The 24,478-nt window shown below is 41.4% G+C and overlaps 1 protein-coding gene and 1 long non-coding RNA gene across 7 annotated transcripts in view; one reads left to right on the forward strand and one right to left on the reverse strand.

Moving 5' to 3' along the window:
* Positions 1-7,050, forward strand: part of wt1a (WT1 transcription factor a) — a 79,709-nt gene extending 72,659 nt beyond the window's left edge. For all 6 annotated transcript variants that reach the window (XM_079345253.1, XM_079345255.1, XM_079345254.1 and 3 more), the window contains 3 exons: positions 2,036-2,125; positions 4,562-4,654; positions 4,961-7,050. In XM_079345253.1, coding sequence (XP_079201379.1) covers positions 2,036-2,125; positions 4,562-4,654; positions 4,961-5,082 — 305 coding nt within the window. In that variant the 3' untranslated portion in view covers positions 5,083-7,050. The remainder of the gene's footprint in view (positions 1-2,035; positions 2,126-4,561; positions 4,655-4,960) is intronic.
* LOC306824879 overlaps positions 1-24,478 on the reverse strand; it is an 88,088-nt gene that overhangs the window by 38,789 nt on the left and 24,821 nt on the right. The gene's annotated exons all lie outside the window — the stretch shown is intronic.

Here is a 24,478-nt window from a genome sequence, read left to right on the forward strand (position 1 = left end):
CACGCTTCTCTTTGTTTAAAAGTTTTGGCGCGCAGCTAATCCAAAGGCCTTGAAGCACACCGACGTCCGAAATTCCGAGCTTAGATCATCCACTTGAACGCATCTCCAAAGAAGCGCGTTTATTTCTCCCGTATTAAAACGGTATAGAGAGAGACTGTAAGGATTACGTCTCGTTCCGTCCTTTAAAGAAAGGACATCCACGGAGATCACCTCGCTCGACGGAGGACACGACGGCCCTGCTCACCCTCTGGGACGCGCTACCATCACCCAACAACTGCAGGAAGATCGTTTCAGGACCCCTTTTGCTCCTTTCATCAACCGTGGACAAACGGTTACAAGTGAGGCTTAGCTAGGTCTGGGCAGTTAGATATAGAGAGTGTGTTTAATAACTGAGTTATTATTGTGAAACGGCTCTGTGAGAGATCTGTGGCTTTCCAGACGCTGCTGAAACGTAGATCACGTTCTGTGTCCGCCATCATGTGACCACGCGTGGTCGCCGCCATTTTGATCTGTCCCTGTCTGTCTCTGTCTGTCTGTCCCCCTCTCCCTCTCACACACACACACACACACACACATGTGCCACGCTTGTTTGTTTTGTTTGTTAATTGTAGTTTGGCTTATGATGGTTATTTGTTTGATTGAGTTTCATTGATTTACTTGATGTTGCTTTGTTAAATAAATTCTATTATATCTTAAAAAGTCATTGTTTGTGATCACTGTGAATTTGCTTTGTGACTTAGGCTGGGTGAAAGGGCTTTGTGTTCGGATGTCACACCTTCAATTAAATACAGATTATTAATTATTAATGATATTGGTATTTAATTAAATAATTTGAGACTGATATTGGTAATATTTTGGTTGTTCCCTGTTTACAGGGTGGTGCCCCGAGGTTCATTAAACGCAGTTTAATAACAATTATTGATTTAGATTAATAATTAAATAAACTTAATTATTAATTTATTTTGACAATCAAATTTTACGTCATAAAACCCAACATAACTGTTGGTCAGATATTCGCTCCTGAAAATCCCCAACATAATGGTGCCCCGTGTGAGGCAGAACAATGAAGCATGGCCGGCTTTATACCTCCCAGACTTCACACCTATGTGTTAGGTGTGGCAAAGCATTCTGGGAGTACCTGCAAGGCATGCTGGGATAAAGAGTCTTTTGTTGTAGTTCTCCAAACGACACAGCCTGAGCTTTGTCATTCTGGCTGGACCCCAACAGCTGTGTGCCTCAAGGAGAAATAAACAGATGTAAACAATCACAGTCGATGGTTTAAACATGGAGGTGTTTTGTTTACTGTGACTGTAACACAGGAAGTGACGATTCTTTCAACTAATCAATTAGCTCCACCTTTTTGGGTCCGCTCGATATTCTTGGCACCCCAACAGAAGGGTTCCAAAAAGTGGGACGGTACGGATCAGTGTTTTGGGAATCTTTCCCGGGATTAGTCTATGGAAACGCCGCAAAATGCACGCCGTACCGAGACAAACCCAGCTGAACCGCTCGGTGGAAACAGGGCTTATGGGTAAAAATTCCCAAAAAGTTCCACCTTCTTTTTAGGAGGCTTCGGGACGATGGCTCCAATATTTTTAACTTGGACTGCAGTGCCAATTTTAAATGCGGGTTTAGAGTTACATATTGCTCCTTTACACTTTGTATGTGTTATACTTTATACAGCATGCTGAATATTTACCTCTTTTTTGTTTCAAGGATCCTGACTGTAGAATCCTTCTCTGATTTTATGACAGTTTTATGACAAACATAATTTGTATGACAACACATTAGTTTACATTAATTTGGAAATTGGGCACTGGTTATCCCACTTTCTTGGTGGTATCAAAAAGAGTCAAACTTGGACTTAAAATATCAGAAATGTAATAATTCTGTCTGATCATGCTGTTTTTCATCATAATTAAACATTTTTAAAACTGTCAGTAAAACAAAAATAAGCCTATTTCTAGTCTGGAAATATTGTGATACCTTCAGTGATGTACCAAACCTTATTATTTCTTAACATGTCTTTGTTCAGGGGAGAAACCCTACCAGTGTGAATTCACAGACTGTGGCAGGAGGTTTTCTCGCTCTGACCAGCTTAAAAGACACCAGAGGAGGCACACAGGTTGGATGAGTTTACTTACTGTATCTTCTTTTACTTAATGTTTTTGAACTTATACGGTTGTTTTTGTCCTCCCCCATTGAAGGCATGAAAAGTGTTTTGATGACTGTGGGTACTTCTCAGTTCTTTTATTTGAGGGGTCCTCGCTCCTCGGCCGAACTGGAAGTAGTTCCAGACCCGCCATGTTAAGGATTGTCCCAAAGCTCTTAGAGGAGGGAAAACCGAGGAGCGATGACAGAGGACACACATGAGAGCTGACTTCACAGAAGTCTTTTTACTGACAGGCACGCCCTCTTCTCAAATATTACTCATTAAGTGAACGCTGCAGTGGACTTCAATTAAACTAATCATGAGTTGAGTTTTATACTGGAAAAAAGATGGACATTCAAAAGATGGAGCATCTGACATTTAAACAGATGAAACATCTGTGGGTTTGTAAGAGTCCTTGATGAGCTAGGATTAAAAAGTGTCTGACATGAAGATTAACAACCAAATATGAAGCTCTATAAGTTTTATGAAATCAATAGGCTACATAACAGCGAAGGCCAATCACTCCCAACATTTCGTTAGTTTTATGATTCACCATCAAACAGTCTGTTAATATGAAGTGTTCAAATGTAAAGATCAGAAATGATACCTTCTTTTTCTGTTCATGATCCCTCAGACTGTTTTAATGTCTGATGATGATAAGAATGACAGTTTGATGCAGAGGGAGTCTGTCAGTCACAAACGCTTTACATTCACAGCTATTTACCTTCATAAATTTTTTATCATTTAGAACCTAATCAGTCATTTTCAGTATTACTGACAAATGTGTCTATAAAATATTTTCATTGTTGAATCATAGTCAGAACTAACCGAATAATAAACGGACAATTCAATATGAAATCTTTTAGTCAGTAGAAATTGTCCTTTTGGATTGAAGCAGACTGCAGGTTGTTCTTTAAGGTATTTGTTATCAGGTCAGAATGCCTTACTGATGTAATGTATGATGTAATTTGATTAGAAATAATACTGCGGCTGAAACAAAAAGCTGTTAAAGCTGACTGACAGCTGAACCTGATCAGCTAATTCACATGATGCTGTCGAGGAAAGGACATCTCATGTCTCATAAAATTTTTCCTCTCTTCTGCTTCGTTTCCTTGCATATCTCCATGCTTCTCTGGTGGGAGGGACTAGGACGCAAGTGGAGGTGGCAACTTGGAGGACACTCGATGCAAATAAGAGAACTAAGAAACACCATATGTCTTTTGAAAATATGTTTTGTGTACTGTGTGGCATACAACAGTTAAATCTTAGGTCGCGTTCACATAAAAGTTTTAACTCTGTTCAATTCAGAGGTAACATTGCAACATTGTTGCATTTTTCATTTGGCTTTGGTGCACTTGAGAAAGTGCAGACTGCACTTTCTCAAGTGCACCAAAGCCTCTCGAATTGTGTGTCCCATAGTCACTAGTTGGGCTGTAGTTGCATTTAGGTGGTGTCGGACATATCTAAAAACTAGTTTTCGAGTTGAAAAATGTACAGAAACACATGGTCAAGTCGGAATAATAACCTCAATGCCTGACTTTCCGACATTTTCGTCATCAACTTGGGGGGCAAGTTGATGTTATGATACTCTTTAATGATGGTACGCTGATGTTATGATACTTTTTAATAGGCTAAGAAAAACATTTTTCTCGTCACAGGGCAAAATGAGGGCTGTATTCACGACCATTCAATACTACTACCATGTTTCTAATGATACAAAGCTTAATGTAAATGTGAGATATCCCTTTTAAGGCATTCTGACTTTTAAAACTGAAAACCTGTTAACACACTGAAGTCGGATGAGTGACTTTGCAACTCCGAGGAGCACCTAATGCAGCATGCAGCTGCAGTCAGTAGCTGCTGTGATCCAGCCTGCACTAGAACCTGAAAGTAAACAAGGTAGTGGAAGAATGGCATCCCGTAGCGTGGTGCAGTTTAACAGTAGCCTATTTTCATTTATAAAATAGAGATAAGTTATATTTAGTCTAGGTTAGCTATGTGTAACCACATGCGCAGGCATCAGCAGGTTATCCTGCATGGAGGACTCAAGGAATTTGCCATACTCTGCAAAACCCAATTGTCATCGTTTACAGATTGCCAAATTCAACTGCGTTTTGATTCACTTCCCAGGTTTGGTCCGGAATGCGTTCTCACCTACGGTAAACCGAATTCTGGTGCACTTGGAAGCAAACCGAGACCCCCGTTTTTAAAGGGACCAGAGTTCAGTTCTTTGGTCCAGAGTCCACGACCAGAGTTAGTTTCAAGCAGACCAAATGGCTCAGGTGTCACTCTTAGTTGCTTATGAATGGCCATACTTCTGTGTGGCTTTTCTGCAAGACTGTGTTCTATTGTATTACTGTATCTCTTTGTGTCTGTGTGTGTGTGCATGATTACTGTATATGTGTTTAGGAGTTAAACCTTTCCAATGCGAGACGTGTCAGAGAAAATTCTCTCGATCTGACCACCTTAAGACGCACAACCGGACTCATACAGGTAAAACAAGTGCGTACAATTTTTTCCCATTTCTCTTCATCCATTTGGTGTTTTTATGAAAGATGTATTGTGTAGTTATAGTTATATTAAAACCTAGGGTTACAAAGCAACTCATTAATTGTGATTTATATTATATATATTATTCTAATATTTCTCATTTACACTTGTCTTTTCACTTGATTTAATTTTTATTCCACCTGACCTGCCCCTACATAAAATTCCATCTTTCATTTTTTAATCTCCCATTCTATCGATTTCTCCTTCAATATATCTTGACTGTCTTCCAACATGTCAACCCATTACACCTCTTTCTAGGTGAGAAACCTTTCAACTGCCGTTGGCCTAACTGTCAGAAGAAGTTTGCCCGCAGCGATGAGTTGGTGAGACACCACAACATGCACCAGAGGAACCTCACCAGACTCCAGCTGGCCATCTGAGTCTTTTGTTGACCTGTATCACTCTTAATATTTAGATATTTAAGTTATACCTGTCCTGGATTCTTTGCATGATAGAAACCTCTCAAGGGGCCAATGGAAACGTAATTGGTCCCTTAAAAAGTTATGGTAGGATGTCAATATTTAGGAATAATATACTATGGTCTATAGTCTAAAGTAAAATGAAAAACTGTACAATAAAATAATTGTGACATTTTAGGTGTTAAATAGTTTTGTTTTAGAAGCTGAGACTTAAAGGTGTATAAGGCTGGCAATATTTTTTATTAATTTATTTTGCAAACTTATCCCAAAACCAACAAGAAATCAGTTCACTGCTGTACGCGCAGAGGCCAGCTCTTTTGTTCAGATGGGAGGCAACTTGAAGTCTCCAGGAAATATTGAAGGATCAACCAAACACTGGCTTTTGCTGCAGTGCACAACAATATTTAGTTTGGTGCTGCCGTGGCTATTTATATCTAGGTATTCATATGTTATTAATGAACCAACACATACTTTATAAATATAGTTTTTATCCTAATTTATTTCACAAGTAAGGATGTAACCATTCACTCAACTCCTGATACAATATGATTCACAATACAATTTTTTCACGATTTATTTTACGAAATGAGACTGAAGAAAAATGACTTAAAAAATATTCCTTACATTTTCATGAAAACACCAATGCACCTGTTAGTCTCTTTGGCTATTAAACTTTTGGGCGAGCAGGCCTGTAAACTTGCTTGTTCGAAGGTTCTTAGCTGCTATGGTAATGCCTGCTTTTTAAAACTAATGCATCTGCTGTACAGCTGCTGTCTCTCACGATATTACTGCAGGTTCCGAAATTTACTCTTTGAGTCACTGCCAACGTGATGGGTAAAAGATTCACTGGCCAAACATATTTCTTAACAGCTAAAATGTCAAATAGTGTTTTTGTGAATACACAGTTACCGTAACTGAGAAAGCAGTATGTTTTGTTAAATCAGTCACAGATTTAAGCCACAGATTAAATCATTTTATCAGCTCAGGAAATTGAGGAATTTCAAAAACAAGTAGGTTTTTGAAATTCCTTAATTTCCTGAGTCAACATAACAGACTAAAAACTAAAATCCATCAGAGAATAATAAATTATTGTTCCACAAAACAAGTTTTCTTTTGATCTAGCATTGACAATATTAGACATTTAATATAATCAGCCTGTTCATTATTAGACTTGTGTGGTCTACCTGTGACTGCTGTGTGTATTTAGTACGCACTATATATGCAGTGTTTACAACACAGTGCTGTTCCAAATAGTCTGAATAAAGACGTTCATAGACACTACAGCGATGTGAGATACCGTTGCTATTGTTATGTTAGCTGCAGACACGGTGAGAGTGAACAGAGAAGTGCTGATGCACTTTACCTTCAAAGGGGCGGTGGTGTTAATTTCAGACACTGTTAATGTGATTAAGTATCGATGTGAACCCTGACACCTTTGAATCGATTTTTAACTGCCTCACACTTAATCTTTACATCCCTATTCCCAAGACATTTTGCCTCTTCACTTTTTCACCAAACTTCAAATAAATACTCCAAATGTTAGGCAATTTCCACAATCATTTGTACAGTTCAAATTTTCTTGTCACTTATTAAAGGGCCCTAAATCATGTTGAACTTGGGAAGACTAGGCTTACATTGAAAACAAAATCTTTTTGTCTTGTGATTGTATGTATTATTTTTATATTGACAAAACTGCTTTGACTGGAATGATTCTTTTTATACTTTCACCATTTATTCCATTAAAGCTCTTTGGTTAAAGCAAATTACGGAAACAATCTGCACCTAACCTTTAAAATTACCTTTCTTTATCATCCTTTGCATTGTTTGTATTGTTAGTTTTGGGCTTTGTTGTAGCCCTAAATATACATTTTCAATTGTCTTGCCTTTGGGATGTAATGTAAGCATTAATAAACATGTCAGTTTTGTTAATGAAGAGTTTTTCACTTATGCATGCACTTATGCACTGGACCACTGGCTTAAATTATGATCCTGTTATCAAAGAGACTAGAAAGGTCAGGAATAGCAGAAACCATGACCACAGGAGAGAAATTCATTAATTGGTGTGAAGGATAACCATGGGAGGAATGGGCAGGTTGTGTTCTTTTAACACATTTGTTCAAACTTCAAATCCTATTACTTGTATAAAATCGTGAGGAGTAAAACATTAATACAAAAAAACTAAAACAAATACAAAGATCTATGTGAGAGAGCAACTAAAACACAGACTGTAATAGAGCCGCGTTAGGAGAAGGACGTGAATGCAGAATGGATATAAGAAAGTTTTTCAAGAAAGTAAGTATTCCAATCTGCTGATAGTAATAATTAGTTAAATGCAGCTGAAAGCTGAAAAACAGCAGAAAGTCCCATGTAATGAAACAAGTGCTCCCTGTTTAACAAATAAAAACCTAGCTTGCACAGTATGCACGTCTCACGTTGTTTCGTTGTTACATTCCAGCTCTACAAGAATTCTGCTACTTAGCTTGCTAGTCAGTCTGAAATGCATTGTGAAGGCCTGGTTGTTTATAGAGTTAAGTGTGCACTCTCTTTACCATACCATCTTTGGGGTGATTTCCTTCCTTCTTCCCCCCTCATCAGCTGTGTTTCTCACTTTATGCATGGATACACACCTGAAACAGGAGCTGAGCTTATCATCATTGAATAATAACAATAATAATAATGATACACTACTAATAATAATAATAATAATCACTCCATCACCCCCATTGCCCTGTAGGAGTCAGGGCAGAGGAGCACAGGGAGTGAGAAGGGTGAGATCTCTTAACTAGCTTTAAATAAGGATGAGGTCACAGTAAGTGTATCAAAATAAATATACTGGACCTTCAAACTGTCACGTTGTTTAACACGTGGAAAGGTGAGTCTAAAGGATTTCACAGGATAGAGTCATGTGTGATGCAGAATATGATGGAACTCAATATGAATATGACATATGAAACATTTCAATCAAGGTGCACCATATAAGACTTATTTAACTTGAGCTTACATTAAAGAACAAAATATGCTCAACAACATGAGAGAATGTGAAAAGTGACCAAAAACATCTTTCTGTGCTGTTTTGACACTGAAAATGTTGTTTCAGTCAGAAAACCTCTTTAAAGAACAAAATATGCTCAAAATATACCTCTTTTGACCAGAATAGCTGCAATAAGCGTTTTCTGGCTTAGCCAGTTATTTATCTCCTAAAGATCTCCTTGTTTTGGCAGCAGGGTGATAACTGCCCTCCTGCAGTTTAGGGGCAATGACTCTGCAGCTAGGCTTTCATTTAAAACAGACAGTAAATCCTCCCCCAGTTCATCCCAAAAAGGCTTAAAAAAGTCCATCAATTCCGGGAGCCTTATCTCCCTCCATGCTCTGCAGAGCTGCAGCCAACTCCTGTAGTTGTAGAGGCTCTCTATTTGCTGGTTGGAGTCCTCAGAGACACAAGGTAAAACATCACAGAATGAATCAAACAGATCTTTATTGTCCGTGTACTGGTGTAGAGCGCGGAGTAGAACTGTCTCCTAATATCTCCGACCTCTTTAGGCTCCTGTCCTGTTGCTGATAGCAGGCCATGCATGCCTTTACTTTGTCTATTCTTTTTCTCCATGCCAAAGAAGAACTTGGATGGGGTGTCCATCTGGGTGACACTCTGGAACCTTGATCTGACGAGGGCTCCCTTTGCTCTGGTGCCCAGCAGGTCAGTTGGGCTTTCTTTTTAGCTTTAAGAACTTCAATATGTCCTCGATTTCCTGTAGAATCTATCAAAGGCTGAAGTTCTTCAATATCAATCTCTAGAGCTTTCACAGATCTGATAATGTCCCATGTGACATTGAGAGTGTACTGCGGACAGAAATCCCTGAGAGAGAGGGGGTGTGTAGAGGGGTGCTGGGGGGGCAGGCACTGGCTGCAGCGATGGGGCAGTCAAGCCTGTTAAAAAGCAAGTTGAGCTGGTCTGCTCTCTCAGGGTCCCCATCTTCTGCATTGTTGTTTGTCTTCTTACAGCCTGTGATGGTTTTCATGCCCTCCCAGACCTCCCTCATGTTATTCTTCTGCCACTTCTGCTCTCCCTATCTTCTGTACTCCTCCTTTGCCTCTCGGAGTCTGACCTTGAGTTCCCCCTGCACACGCTTCATGCAAGAATATCAGTGGGTATAAAAGAAACAACTAATTCTAAAAGCTATGTTCGCTTGGACCAAAATCTCTTACTGTGAATCACTCCTAGTGATGTACACTCAAAAAATGCACTCTTTGGATGATCTTAAAAAAATCATGGAAAGAATTTTCACATGATTAAACATTTAATTTGGTCCAATTTAAGGTAGTTAGGTTGGTTTAACTTCATTTACTTAAGTCCATTCAACTTGTTTGCAAGTGTTGGATCCAACTTAATTTACTAGGGTTGGATTAACACAGTTTTCAATAAGGTTGATCCAACTACTGTGAATTAAGTTGGATCAGAGAATACACAAAAGCAAGTAAGAGGGCCAATGCAAAAGGTACACTCTGCAACTCACTGAGTACAGTCACCCCTTCCAGAATGATTCCAACATCCTCTGGGTCATCATTGGGCTCTGCACCATTGTGTCGCATGACATAGATGCCATAGACGGTCTCTGCCATGGCTGCCTGACTGTTTTCAACATCCACCTGTGGCAAAACAAAGAAAAAGAAGAAGAAAACTGAAATTAGCACATATTAAATCACCAAAACAAATTGATGAGACAAGCTGAAAACAAATAGACATCAGTGCTGCATTTGCACAGGCCTCTCTCCCTCTCTCTGACGAGGAGGAAGATGAGGAGGTCGAGGGAGAGGTCGAGGACGAGGAGGAATGCCTCTGTGTGTGTGTTAAATCTTTATTTTTCACAACAACATGACCACTGGGCTGCATCAGGAATAAAAACAAATAGGCCTCTCTCTCTCTCTCTCTCTCTCTCTCTCTCTCTCTCTCTCTGACGAGGAGGTCGAGGGAGAGGTCGAGGAGGAAGACGAGGAGGTCGAGGACGAGGAGGAATGCCTCTGTGTGTGTGTTAAATCTTAATTTTTCACAACAACATGACCACTGGGCTGCATCAGGAATAAAAACAAATAAGCCTCTCTCTCTCTCTGTCAGTGTGGCACTAATAAATCCAATGAAGTCTCTCTCTCGGACGAGGAGGAAGATGAGGAGGTCGAGGGAGAGGTCGAGGAGGAAGATGAGGAGGTTGTTTACCATTCATTTCAATGGGGCAGAATTTTCTGCAAAAAGTGAAATAACTTAAAAAGTAAAAGTAGTAAAAACGTGAAAATATATAGCCATAATGAGCAGAAAAAAGCTGAACAGTATGATAGTTGAACGGTGAAAGTAGCACAAACGGTTGAAGAGTAGTAGAGCAGCAAAAAACGTACGGAAGTGGGAGAATAATAATAATAATAAGTATAAAGATTAGGATAACAATAGAAAGAATATAATTAGAAAAAATGCTCACAAAAATACTAACTTAACAAAGAAAAATGTGTACATGTGTGTAACTGCTGTAGTGTTTTACAGTGTTTTTGTAGTTCATCTGTGAAGCTGCACTTACGTTTCGGCATTTTGTGTGCAATCAATGCTGCTCCGCTGTCAGCTGTGTTGCCGCTGTCAGCTGTTCCCTGTGAATGCGCACATCGCAGAGCCACCCACAAAGCAGTCTCTCGAGAATTACGTCACCCAACGAAGTAGCTACCGTAGTATTTTGCGCCGGTCAATTTTAGTACAAACTTGACGGTTCCATGAAAGACAGTGAACCCCGGACATTTTCATGATTTTATAAACCCCCCGACGCCCCGGACAGGACCTAAAAAGTGGACATGTCCGGGCAAAAGAGGACGTTTGGTCACCCTAACACACACTGAAAGCTGAACAACGCTCCTGAGTAATTAAACTAGTTCAACTAGTTACCTCGTTAGTAGTAACGAAACTTGCTGGTAACGACGTTACCGTCCGTAACAGTGGGTGTGGACTGTAGCTGTTTCCGTTCAACGTTCGTGAAGCTTTTTTTCGGCCTGCCATCTTGGAAATTTCACGTCATTTGCAACTAGAGTCTGCGCAGTAGGGTCCGGCGGGAGGATCCCTGGCAACACGCTCCGCCCATTTAGCTCTACCACTCTGATAGCTTATGCAGCCCAGCTATGCCAAGAACTTAAGAATCTTTACGGAGGGAAATTCATCTACCGACCATAGAGGTGAGTACAAAACCACCATATATTTCAAGTCAAATATCTAAACGTTAATTCATAAATTAAGAAAGTCACACTTTTTATTATTGAATTTAAACATTTTTTCGTTGCTACTATATTGCTACTGGATGCCTTGAATTTCCCTCGGTATCTATCGATCTATCTATCTATCTATCTATCTATCTATCTATCTATCTATCTATCTATCTTTAACTCTGTGGGTTATTAAACCTTTTATTTTTGGCAAAAAACGAACTAAAACTATTTTTAGCTAAGTTAGCAACATAAGCTGTGTACAGATCTAACATGCTGGTGAAAATATGTTATATGATAGAAAGTAGTGGTGCACATAGTACTAAAGTTATATCTGCTGTCAGTAGTTACTTCAGTTCTATGTACATTTACACAAAAATTGAGTACGTATATGTGTTTCTGTGCATAACTGTGGAGTTGGTAAATAAATCTGTTCCCATTCAACTAAACGTCCCCAGCCAGTCCTTGTTGCTAGTGTTAGCAACAGCGTTAGCTAAGATGTCGCTATCTTCGTTAGCTTCAGTTTCTTCGGTGTCTGTTCCGATAAAAATTCCAGTCTGTTTTTTGGTTTTTGGCTTGCCTTGCTTGTCCCTCACCATTGCCCCGTTAAGTTGGCTTTTTTTTAGTAAGATAGGAGCAGGTTGAGTGGCATAGGATGGTAATGTTGGTTTCTGTGTTACTGGTAAACGACTGTGAGGGCCATAGCCTGATAGGGTGACACCAACATCCGGAGTTGGTGCAAAAAGGTCTGTTCGATGTGAAGACCAGTGTGCAGATGAGGCTGGTGGCATTTGAATAGAAGTTGGTATCTGAAGGGTTAAAGGAGGCTGGTTTGCAGGCATTCTGGAAGGATGAACATTTGGTGACTGGACAGGTCTTGTGGAGATGAAGGGGCCAGGCCTTGACACTGATTGGGATAGACTTTGAGGAATAGCATTGTGATGTGTTGAGTTTGATGCTGTACAGGTTGGTGACGCTGAAGGGGGTAGAATTGATGGCTCCTGGAGGGAAGGTTCATGTCTCTCATGGGAAACTGGAGCTGGTCTATTATGCTCACAGGGTACAGTTGAAGGCTTAGATACATGGGGAAAAGGGTTTCAGCATATTGGGACACTTTTACAGGGTTTAAAGTGGGTAATGATGCAGCCAGGTTAGGTTCAGACTGGGCCTTTTCACACTGAGGTTCAGCGACAGTCAATAGTGCTGTATTCTGCTCATGAGGAGATAAAAGGGCTTCATGGGGGTCACACTCCTCTGAGTAACCCTGTTCATAATGGTCAACTCTTTCATTCAATGTTTTAATCATGTCCTTTTAATTGTGCAATTTCATTTCTTAATGAAGCGGTTTCTGAGGTCTCTGAAACATGGTCTGCACTGGGTCTTAATTGTTGGGGGGGGGGGGGGAGGGGGGTACTGGCCATAAAACTCAGTTTGGTAATCCTGCAAATACCTGGGAGGCATTCTCTCTCGTTGTGGTCTTCCTTTGTCCTGATTCTCTTTAGACCAAACAGCATTTGGATCCATTTTCCACCACAGATGTCCTCTCCGGCTCGAAGGACCATGAAAAAGCTAGTTGGTAGAGCTTAGTGCCAGTACAGGAGACATCAATGGGGAGTGCACATTGAAACACAGGATCCCATGCTGCTTGATTTTAAGGTGTGACCAGGTGATGATGTTGTAGAGGTGGATGATTTTTTCTATCACAACAAAGAAGTGAAAACATTAAACTCAATGTATTATAATACTAAACAAACAGAATAATCCAAATTATATTATTATCTCTTGTAAATCAGACTTACATCAATAATGCATCCAATTTCCTGATCAAGGTAAATACAAAAAGTTTTTTGTGTATTCTCTGATCTCTGATTGGATTTATTAGTGCCATGCTGTGTGTGAGAGAGAGAGAGAGAGAGAGAGAGAGAGAGAGAGAGAGGCCTGTGCAAATGCAGCACTGATGTCTATTTGTTTTCAGCTTGTCTCATCAATTTGTTTTGGTGATTTAATATGTGCTAATTTCAGTTTCTTCTTCTTTTTCTTTGTTTTGCCACAGGTGGATGTTGAAAACAGTCAGGCAGCCATGGCAGAGACCGTCTATGGCATCTATGTCATGCGACACAATGCTGCAGAGACCAATGATGACCCAGAGGATGTTGGAATCATTCTGGAAGGGGTGACTGTACTCGGTGAGTTGCAGAGTGCACCTTTTGCATTGGCCCTCTTACTTGCTTTTGTGTATTCTCTGATCCAACTTAATTCACAGTAGTTGGATCAACCTTATTGAAAACTGTGTTAATCCAACCCTAGTTAATGAAGTTGGATCCAACACTTGCAAACAAATTGAATGGACTTTAGTTACAAAATTTTGAGAGACATTTCATTGGATTTATTAGTGCCACGCTGTGTGAGAGAGAGAGAGAGAGGCCTATTTGTTTTTATTCCTGATGTAGCCCAGTGGTCATGTTGTTGTGAAAAATAAAGATTTAACACACACAGAGGCATTCCTCCTTGTCCTCGACCTCCTCATCTTCCTCCTCGACCTCTCCCTCGACCTCCTCATCTTCCTCTTCGTCAGAGAGAGAGAGAGAGAGAGAGGCCTGTGCAAATGCAGCACTGATGTCTATTTGTTTTCAGCTTGTCTCATCAATTTGTTTTGGTGATTTAATATGTGCTAATTTCAGTTTTCTTCTTCTTTTTCTTTGTTTTGCCACAGGTGGGTGTTGAAAACAGTCAGGCAGCCATGGCAGAGACCGTCTATGGCATCTATGTCATGCGACACAATGGTGCAGAGCCCAATGATGACCCAGAGGATGTAGGAATCATTCTGGAAGGGCTGACTGTACTCGGTGAGTTGCAGAGTGTACCTTTTGCATTGGCCCTCTTACTTGCTTTTGTGTATTCTCTGATCCAACTTAATTCACAGTAGTTGGATCAACCTTATTGAAAACTGTGTTAATCCAACCCTAGTTAATGAAGTTGAATCCAACACTTGCAAACAAGTTGAATGGACTTTAGTTACAAAATGTTGAGAGAGATTTCATTGGATTTATTAGTGCCACGCTGTGAGAGAGAGAGAGAGAGAGAGAGAGAGAGAGAGAGAGATCACATCAGCTTTATTGCAGACACGGGTCCATAGCATATGCACATCAAACACATGCACAGTAAATAGCTTCATTTCGGGCTAAAACAAAGCCCTGGGGGGGCTGGTGGTGGGTTAAAAAATAAAATAATACAGTCCAATGAAAGGAGGCCCATACCTGGCTAAAATACAGGCTGTAGCAAGCTACAGGAATCAAAACAAAAAGTCCGCCGGTCAAGGCTCCATATATAGGTCAAACTTCAGCGAGGCAATGCCGCCATCTGGTGGACGTTCGCTGGGATTACGCCTCGGCCGAAATTAGCTTCATTTCGGGCTAAAACAAAGGCCATGGGGGGCTGGTGGTGGGTTAAAAAAAATAAAACAATGCAGTCCAATGAAAGGGGGTCCGTCTCTGGCTAAAATAAAGACTGTGGCGGGCTGCTGGGGGCGGCAGAAAATAAAACAATATAGTTCGCCTCAACTAGCCTCATCTCTGGCTAAAATAAAGACTGTGGCGGGCTCCTCGTCCTCGACCTCCTCATCTTCCTCCTCGTCCGAGAGAGAGAGAGAGAGAGAGAGAGAGAGAGAGAGGCCTGTGCAAATGCAGCACTGATGTCTATTTGTTTTCAGCTTGTCTCATCAATTTGTTTTGGTGATTTAATATGTGCTAATTTCAGTTTTCTTCTTCTTTTTCTTTGTTTTGCCACAGGTGGATGTTGAAAACAGTCAGGCAGCCATGGCAGAGACCGTCTATGGCATCTATGTCATGCGACACAATGCTGCAGAGACCAATGATGACCCAGAGGATGTTGGAATCATTCTGGAAGGGGTGACTGTACTCGGTGAGTTGCAGAGTGTACCTTTTGCATTGGCCCTCTTACTTGCTTTTGTGTATTCTCTGATCCAACTTAATTCACAGTAGTTGGATCAACCTTATTGAAAACTGTGTTAATCCAACCCTAGTTAATGAAGTTGGATCCAACACTTGCAAACAAGTTGAATGGACTTTAGTTACAAAATGTTGAGAGAGATTTCATGGGATTTATTAGTGCCACGCTGTGTGAGAGAGAGAGAGAGAGAGAGAGAGAGACCTATTTGTTTTTATTCCTGATGTAGCCCAGTGGTCATGTTGTTGTGAAAAATAAAGATTTAACACACACAGAGGCATTCCTCCTTGTCCTCGACCTCCTCATCTTCCTCCTCGACCTCTCCCTCAACCTCCTCATCTTCCTCCTCGTCAGAGAGAGAGAGAGATAGAGAGAGAGAGAGAGATATGCCTATTTGTTTTTATTCCTGATGTAGCCCAGTGGTCATGTTGTTGTGAAAAATAAAGATTTAACACACACAGAGGCATTCCTCCTTGTCCTCGACCTCCTCATCTTCCTCCTCGACCTCTCCCTCGACCTCCTCATCTTCCTCCTCGTCAGAGAGAGAGAGAGAGAGAGAGAGAGATATGCCTATTTGTTTTTATTCCTGATGTAGCCCAGTGGTCATGTTGTTGTGAAAAATAAAGATTTAACACACACAGAGGCATTCCTCCTTGTCCTCGACCTCCTCATCTTCCTCCTCGACCTCTCCCTCGACCTCCTCATCTTCCTCCTCGTCAGAGAGAGAGAGAGAAGCCTGTGCAAATGCAGCACTGATGTCTATTTGTTTTCAGCTTGTCTCATCAATTTGTTTTGGTGATTTAATATGTGCTAATTTCAGTTTTCTTCTTCTTTTTCTTTGTTTTGCCACAGGTGGATGTTGAAAACAGTCAGGCAGCCATGGCAGAGACCGTCTATGGCATCTGTGTCATGCGACACAAGGGTGCAGAGCCCAATGATGACCCAGAGGATGTTGGAATCATTCTGGAAGGGGTGACTGTACTCGGTGAGTTGCAGAGTGTACCTTTTGCATTGGCCCTCTTACTTGCTTTTGTGTATTCTCTGATCCAACTTAATTCACAGTAGTTGGATCAACCTTATTGAAAACTGTGTTAATCCAACCCTAGTTAATAAAGTTGGATCCAACACTTGCAAACAAGTTGAATGGACTTTAGTTACAAAATGTTGAGAGAGATTTCATTGGATTTATTAGTGCCACGCTGTGAGAGAGAGAGAGAGAGAGAGAGAGAGAGAGAGAGAGAGAGAGAGAGAGCTATTTGTTTTTATTCCTGATGTAGCCCAGTGGTCATGTTGTTGTGAAAAATAAAGATTTAACACACACAGAGGCATTCCTCCTTGTCCTCGACCTCCTCATCTTCCTCCTCGACCTCACCCTCGACCTCCTCATCTTCCTCCTCGTCAGAGAGAGAGAGAGAGGCCTGTGCAAATGCAGCACTGATGTCTATTTGTTTTCAGCTTGTCTCATCAATTTGTTTTGGTGATTTAATATGTGCTAATTTCAGTTTTCTTCTTCTTTTTCTTTGTTTTGCCACAGGTGGATGTTGAAAACAGTCAGGCAGCCATGGCAGAGACCGTCTATGGCATCTATGTCATGCGACACAAAGGTGCAGAGCCCAATGATGACCCAGAGGATGTTGGAATCATTCTGGAAGGGGTGACTGTACTCGGTGAGTTGCAGAGTGTACCTTTTGCATTGGCCCTCTTACTTGCTTTTGTGTATTCTCTGATCCAACTTAATTCACAGTAGTTGGATCAACCTTATTGAAAACTGTGTTAATCCAACCCTAGTTAATGAAGTTGGATCCAACACTTGCAAACAAGTTGAATGGACTTTAGTTACAAAATGTTGAGAGAGATTTCATTGGATTTATTAGTGCCACGCTGTGAGCGAGAGAGAGAGAGAGAGAGAGAGAGAGAGAGAGAGAGAGAGATTTGTTTTTATTCCTGATGTAGCCCAGTGGTCATGTTGTTGTGAAAAATAAAGATTTAACACACACAGAGGCATTCCTCCTTGTCCTCGACCTCCTCATCTTCCTCCTCGACCTCACCCTCGACCTCCTCATCTTCCTCCTCGTCAGAGAGAGAGAGAGAGGCCTGTGCAAATGCAGCACTGATGTCTAATTGTTTTCAGCTTGTCTCATCAATTTGTTTTGGTGATTTAATATGTGCTAATTTCAGTTTTCTTCTTCTTTTTCTTTGTTTTGCCACAGGTGGATGTTGAAAACAGTCAGGCAGCCATGGCAGAGACCGTCTATGGCATCTATGTCATGCGACACAATGGTGCAGAGCCCAATGATGACCCAGAGGATGTTGGAATCATTCTGGAAGGGGTGACTGTACTCGGTGAGTTGCAGAGTGTACCTTTTGCATTGGCCCTCTTACTTGCTTTTGTGTATTCTCTGATCCAACTTAATTCACAGTAGTTGGATCAACCTTATTGAAAACTGTGTTAATCCAACCCTAGTTAATAAAGTTGGATCCAACACTTGCAAACAAGTTGAATGGACTTTAGTTACAAAATGTTGAGAGAGATTTCATTGGATTTATTAGTGCCACGCTGTGAGAGAGAGAGAGAGAGAGAGAGAGAGAGAGAGAGAGAGAGAGAGCTATTTGTTTTTATTCCTGATGTAGCCCAGTGGTCATGTTGTTGTGAAAAATAAAGATTTAACACACACAGAGGCATTCCTCCTTGTCCTCGACCTCCTCATCTTCCTCCTCGACCTCTCCCTCGACCTCCTCATCTTCCTCCTCGTCAGAGAGAGAGAGAGAGGCCTGTGCAAATGCAGCACTGATGTCTATTTGTTTTCAGCTTGTCTCATCAATTTGTTTTGGTGATTTAATATGTGCTAATTTCAGTTTTCTTCTTCTTTTTCTTTGTTTTGCCACAGGTGGATGTTGAAAACAGTCAGGCAGCCATGGCAGAGACCGTCTATGGCATCTATGTCATGCGACACAATGGTGCAGAGCCCAATGATGACCCAGAGGATGTTGGAATCATTCTGGAAGGGGTGACTGTACTCGGTGAGTTGCAGAGTGTACCTTTTGCATTGGCCCTCTTACTTGCTTTTGTGTATTCTCTGATCCAACTTAATTCACAGTAGTTGGATCAACCTTATTGAAAACTGTGTTAATCCAACCCTAGTTAATAAAGTTGGATCCAACACTTGCAAACAAGTTGAATGGACTTTAGTTACAAAATGTTGAGAGAGATTTCATTGGATTTATTAGTGCCACGCTGTGAGAGAGAGAGAGAGAGAGAGAGAGAGAGAGAGAGAGAGAGAGAGAGAGAGAGATATTTGTTTTTATTCCTGATGTAGCCCAGTGGTCATGTTGTTGTGAAAAATAAAGATTTAACACACACAGATGCATTCCTCCTTGTCCTCGACCTCCTCATCTTCCTCCTCGACCTCTCCCTCGACCTCCTCATCTTCCTCCTCGTCAGAGAGAGAGAGAGAGGCCTGTGCAAATGCAGCACTGATGTCTATTTGTTTTCAGCTTGTCTCATCAATTTGTTTTGGTGATTTAATATGTGCTAATTTCAGTTTTCTTCTTCTTTTTCTTTGTTTTGCCACAGGTGGATGTTGAAAACAGTCAGGCAGCCATGGCAGAGACCGTCTATGGCATCTATGTCATGCGACACAATGGTGCAGAGCCCAATGATGACCCAGAGGATGTTGGAATCATTCTGGAAGGGGTGACTGTACTCGGTGAGTTGCAGAGTGTACCTTTTGCATTGGCCCTCTTACTTGCTTTTGTGTATTCTCTGATCCAACTTAATTCACAGTAGTTGGATCAACCTTATTGAAAACTGTGTTAATCCAACCCTAGTTAATAAAGTTGGATCCAACACTTGCAAACAAGTTGAATGGACTTTAGTTACAAAATGTTGAGAGAGATTTCATTGGATTTATTAGTGCCACGCTGTGAGAGAGAGAGAGAGAGAGAGAGAGAGAGAGAGAGAGAGAGAGAGAGAGAGAGAGAGAGATATTTGTTTTTATTCCTGATGTAGCCCAGTGGTCATGTTGTTGTGAAAAATAAAGATTTAACACACACAGAGGCATTCCTCCTTGTCCTCGACCTCCTCATCTTCCTCCTCGACCTCTCCCTCGACCTCCTCATCTTCCTCCTCGTCAGAGAGAGAGAGAGAGGCCTGTGCAAATGCAGCACTGATGTCTATTTGTTTTCAGCTTGTCTCATCAATTTGTTTTGGTGATTTAATATGTGCTAATTTCAGTTTTCTTCTTCTTTTTCTTTGTTTTGCCACAGGTGGATGTTGAAAACAGTCAGGCAGCCATGGCAGAGACCGTCTATGGCATCTATGTCATGCGACACAATGGTGCAGAGCCCAATGATGACCCAGAGGATGTTGGAATCATTCTGGAAGGGGTGACTGTACTCGGTGAGTTGCAGAGTGTACCTTTTGCATTGGCCCTCTTACTTGCTTTTGTGTATTCTCTGATCCAACTTAATTCACAGTAGTTGGATCAACCTTATTGAAAACTGTGTTAATCCAACCCTAGTTAATAAAGTTGGATCCAACACTTGCAAACAAGTTGAATGGACTTTAGTTACAAAACGTTGAGAGAGATTTCATTGGATTTATTAGTGCCACGCTGTGAGAGAGAGAGAGAGAGAGAGAGAGAGAGAGAGAGAGAGCTATTTGTTTTTATTCCTGATGTAGCCCAGTGGTCATGTTGTTGTGAAAAATAAAGATTTAACACACACAGAGGCATTCCTCCTTGTCCTCGACCTCCTCATCTTCCTCCTCGACCTCTCCCTCGACCTCCTCATCTTCCTCCTCGTCAGAGAGAGAGAGAGAGGCCTGTGCAAATGCAGCACTGATGTCTATTTGTTTTCAGCTTGTCTCATCAATTTGTTTTGGTGATTTAATATGTGCTAATTTCAGTTTTCTTCTTCTTTTTCTTTGTTTTGCCACAGGTGGATGTTGAAAACAGCCAGGCAGCCATGGCAGAGACCGTCTATGGCATCTATGTCATGCGACACAATGTTGCAGAGACCAATGATGACCCAGAGGATGTTGGAATCATTCTGGAAGGGGTGACTGTACTCGGTGAGTTGCAAAGTGTACCTTTTGCAATGGCCCTCTTACTTGCTTTTGTGTATTCTCTGATCTCTGATTGGATTTATTAGTGCCATGCTGTGTGTGAGAGAGAGAGAGAGAGAGAGAGGCCTGTGCAAATGCAGCACTGATGTCTATTTGTTTTCAGCTTGTCTCATCAATTTGTTTTGGTGATTTAATATGTGCTAATTTCAGTTTTCTTCTTCTTTTTCTTTGTTTTGCCACAGGTGGATGTTGAAAACAGTCAGGCAGCCATGGCAGAGACCGTCTATGGCATCTATGTCATGCGACACAATGGTGCAGAGCCCAATGATGACCCAGAGGATGTTGGAATCATTCTGGAAGGGGTGACTGTACTCGGTGAGTTGCAGAGTGTACCTTTTGCATTGGCCCTCTTACTTGCTTTTGTGTATTCTCTGATCCAACTTAATTCACAGTAGTTGGATCAACCTTATTGAAAACTGTGTTAATCCAACCCTAGTTAATAAAGTTGGATCCAACACTTGCAAACAAGTTGAATGGACTTTAGTTACAAAACGTTGAGAGAGATTTCATTGGATTTATTAGTGCCACGCTGTGAGCGAGAGAGAGAGAGAGAGAGAGAGAGAGAGAGAGCTATTTGTTTTTATTCCTGATGTAGCCCAGTGGTCATGTTGTTGTGAAAAATAAAGATTTAACACACACAGAGGCATTCCTCCTTGTCCTCGACCTCCTCATCTTCCTCCTCGACCTCTCCCTCGACCTCCTCATCTTCCTCCTCGTCAGAGAGAGAGAGAGAGGCCTGTGCAAATGCAGCACTGATGTCTATTTGTTTTCAGCTTGTCTCATCAATTTGTTTTGGTGATTTAATATGTGCTAATTTCAGTTTTCTTCTTCTTTTTCTTTGTTTTGCCACAGGTGGATGTTGAAAACAGTCAGGCAGCCATGGCAGAGACCGTCTATGGCATCTATGTCATGCGACACAATGGTGCAGAGCCCAATGATGACCCAGAGGATGTTGGAATCATTCTGGAAGGGGTGACTGTACTCGGTGAGTTGCAGAGTGTACCTTTTGCATTGGCCCTCTTACTTGCTTTTGTGTATTCTCTGATCCAACTTAATTCACAGTAGTTGGATCAACCTTATTGAAAACTGTGTTAATCCAACCCTAGTTAATAAAGTTGGATCCAACACTTGCAAACAAGTTGAATGGACTTTAGTTACAAAATGTTGAGAGAGATTTCATTGGATTTATTAGTGCCACGCTGTGAGAGAGAGAGAGAGAGAGAGAGAGAGAGAGAGAGAGAGAGAGAGAGAGAGAGAGAGAGAGAGAGAGAGAGAGATATTTGTTTTTATTCCTGATGTAGCCCAGTGGTCATGTTGTTGTGAAAAATAAAGATTTAACACACACAGAGGCATTCCTCCTTGTCCTCGACCTCCTCATCTTCCTCCTCGACCTCTCCCTCGACCTCCTCATCTTCCTCCTCGTCAGAGAGAGAGAGAGAGGCCTGTGCAAATGCAGCACTGATGTCTATTTGTTTTCAGCTTGTCTCATCAATTTGTTTTGGTGATTTAATATGTGCTAATTTCAGTTTTCTTCTTCTTTTTCTTTGTTTTGCCACAGGTGGATGTTGAAAACAGTCAGGCAGCCATGGCAGAGACCGTCTATGGCATCTATGTCATGCGACACAATGGTGCAGAGCCCAATGATGACCCAGAGGATGTTGGAATCATTCTGGAAGGGGTGACTGTACTCGGTGAGTTGCAGAGTGTACCTTTTGCATTGGCCCTCTTACTTGCTTTTGTGTATTCTCTGATCCAACTTAATTCACAGTAGTTGGATCAACCTTATTGAAAACTGTGTTAATCCAACCCTAGTTAATAAAGTTGGATCCAACACTTGCAAACAAGTTGAATGGACTTTAGTTACAAAATGTTGAGAGAGATTTCATTGGATTTATTAGTGCCACGCTGTGAGAGAGAGAGAGAGAGAGAGAGAGAGAGAGAGAGAGAGAGAGAGAGAGAGATATTTGTTTTTATTCCTGATGTAGCCCAGTGGTCATGTTGTTGTGAAAAATAAAGATTTAACACACACAGAGGCATTCCTCCTTGTCCTCGACCTCCTCATCTTCCTCCTCGACCTCTCCCTCGACCTCCTCATCTTCCTCCTCGTCAGAGAGAGAGAGAGAGGCCTGTGCAAATGCAGCACTGATGTCTATTTGTTTTCAGCTTGTCTCATCAATTTGTTTTGGTGATTTAATATGTGCTAATTTCAGTTTCTTCTTCTTTTTCTTTGTTTTGCCACAGGTGGATGTTGAAAACAGTCAGGCAGCCATGGCAGAGACCGTCTATGGCATCTATGTCATGCGACACAATGGTGCAGAGCCCAATGATGACCCAGAGGATGTTGGAATCATTCTGGAAGGGGTGACTGTACTCGGTGAGTTGCAGAGTGTACCTTTTGCATTGGCCCTCTTACTTGCTTTTGTGTATTCTCTGATCCAACTTAATTCACAGTAGTTGGATCAACCTTATTGAAAACTGTGTTAATCCAACCCTAGTTAATAAAGTTGGATCCAACACTTGCAAACAAGTTGAATGGACTTTAGTTACAAAATGTTGAGAGAGATTTCATTGGATTTATTAGTGCCACGCTGTGAGAGAGAGAGAGAGAGAGAGAGAGAGAGAGAGAGAGAGAGAGAGAGAGAGAGAGAGAGAGAGAGAGAGAGAGAGAGAGAGATATTTGTTTTTATTCCTGATGTAGCCCAGTGGTCATGTTGTTGTGAAAAATAAAGATTTAACACACACAGAGGCATTCCTCCTTGTCCTCGACCTCCTCATCTTCCTCCTCGACCTCTCCCTCGACCTCCTCATCTTCCTCCTCGTCAGAGAGAGAGAGAGAGGCCTGTGCAAATGCAGCACTGATGTCTATTTGTTTTCAGCTTGTCTCATCAATTTGTTTTGGTGATTTAATATGTGCTAATTTCAGTTTTCTTCTTCTTTTTCTTTGTTTTGCCACAGGTGGATGTTGAAAACAGTCAGGCAGCCATGGCAGAGACCGTCTATGGCATCTATGTCATGCGACACAATGGTGCAGAGCCCAATGATGACCCAGAGGATGTTGGAATCATTCTGGAAGGGGTGACTGTACTCGGTGAGTTGCAGAGTGTACCTTTTGCATTGGCCCTCTTACTTGCTTTTGTGTATTCTCTGATCCAACTTAATTCACAGTAGTTGGATCAACCTTATTGAAAACTGTGTTAATCCAACCCTAGTTAATAAAGTTGGATCCAACACTTGCAAACAAGTTGAATGGACTTTAGTTACAAAATGTTGAGAGAGATTTCATTGGATTTATTAGTGCCACGCTGTGAGAGAGAGAGAGAGAGAGAGAGAGAGAGAGAGAGAGAGAGCTATTTGTTTTTATTCCTGATGTAGCCCAGTGGTCATGTTGTTGTGAAAAATAAAGATTTAACACACACAGAGGCATTCCTCCTTGTCCTCGACCTCCTCATCTTCCTCCTCGACCTCTCCCTCGACCTCCTCATCTTCCTCCTCGTCAGAGAGAGAGAGAGAGGCCTGTGCAAATGCAGCACTGATGTCTATTTGTTTTCAGCTTGTCTCATCAATTTGTTTTGGTGATTTAATATGTGCTAATTTCAGTTTTCTTCTTCTTTTTCTTTGTTTTGCCACAGGTGGATGTTGAAAACAGCCAGGCAGCCATGGCAGAGACCGTCTATGGCATCTATGTCATGCGACACAATGTTGCAGAGACCAATGATGACCCAGAGGATGTTGGAATCATTCTGGAAGGGGTGACTGTACTCGGTGAGTTGCAAAGTGTACCTTTTGCAATGGCCCTCTTACTTGCTTTTGTGTATTCTCTGATCTCTGATTGGATTTATTAGTGCCATGCTGTGTGTGTGAGAGAGAGAGAGAGAGAGAGAGAGAGAGAGAGGCCTGTGCAAATGCAGCACTGATGTCTATTTGTTTTCAGCTTGTCTCATCAATTTGTTTTGGTGATTTAATATGTGCTAATTTCAGTTTTCTTCTTCTTTTTCTTTGTTTTGCCACAGGTGGATGTTGAAAACAGTCAGGCAGCCA

The sequence above is a fragment of the Symphodus melops genome, assembly GCF_947650265.1.
Source record: "Symphodus melops genome assembly, chromosome: 6".
Lineage (NCBI taxonomy): Eukaryota > Metazoa > Chordata > Actinopteri > Labriformes > Labridae > Symphodus > Symphodus melops.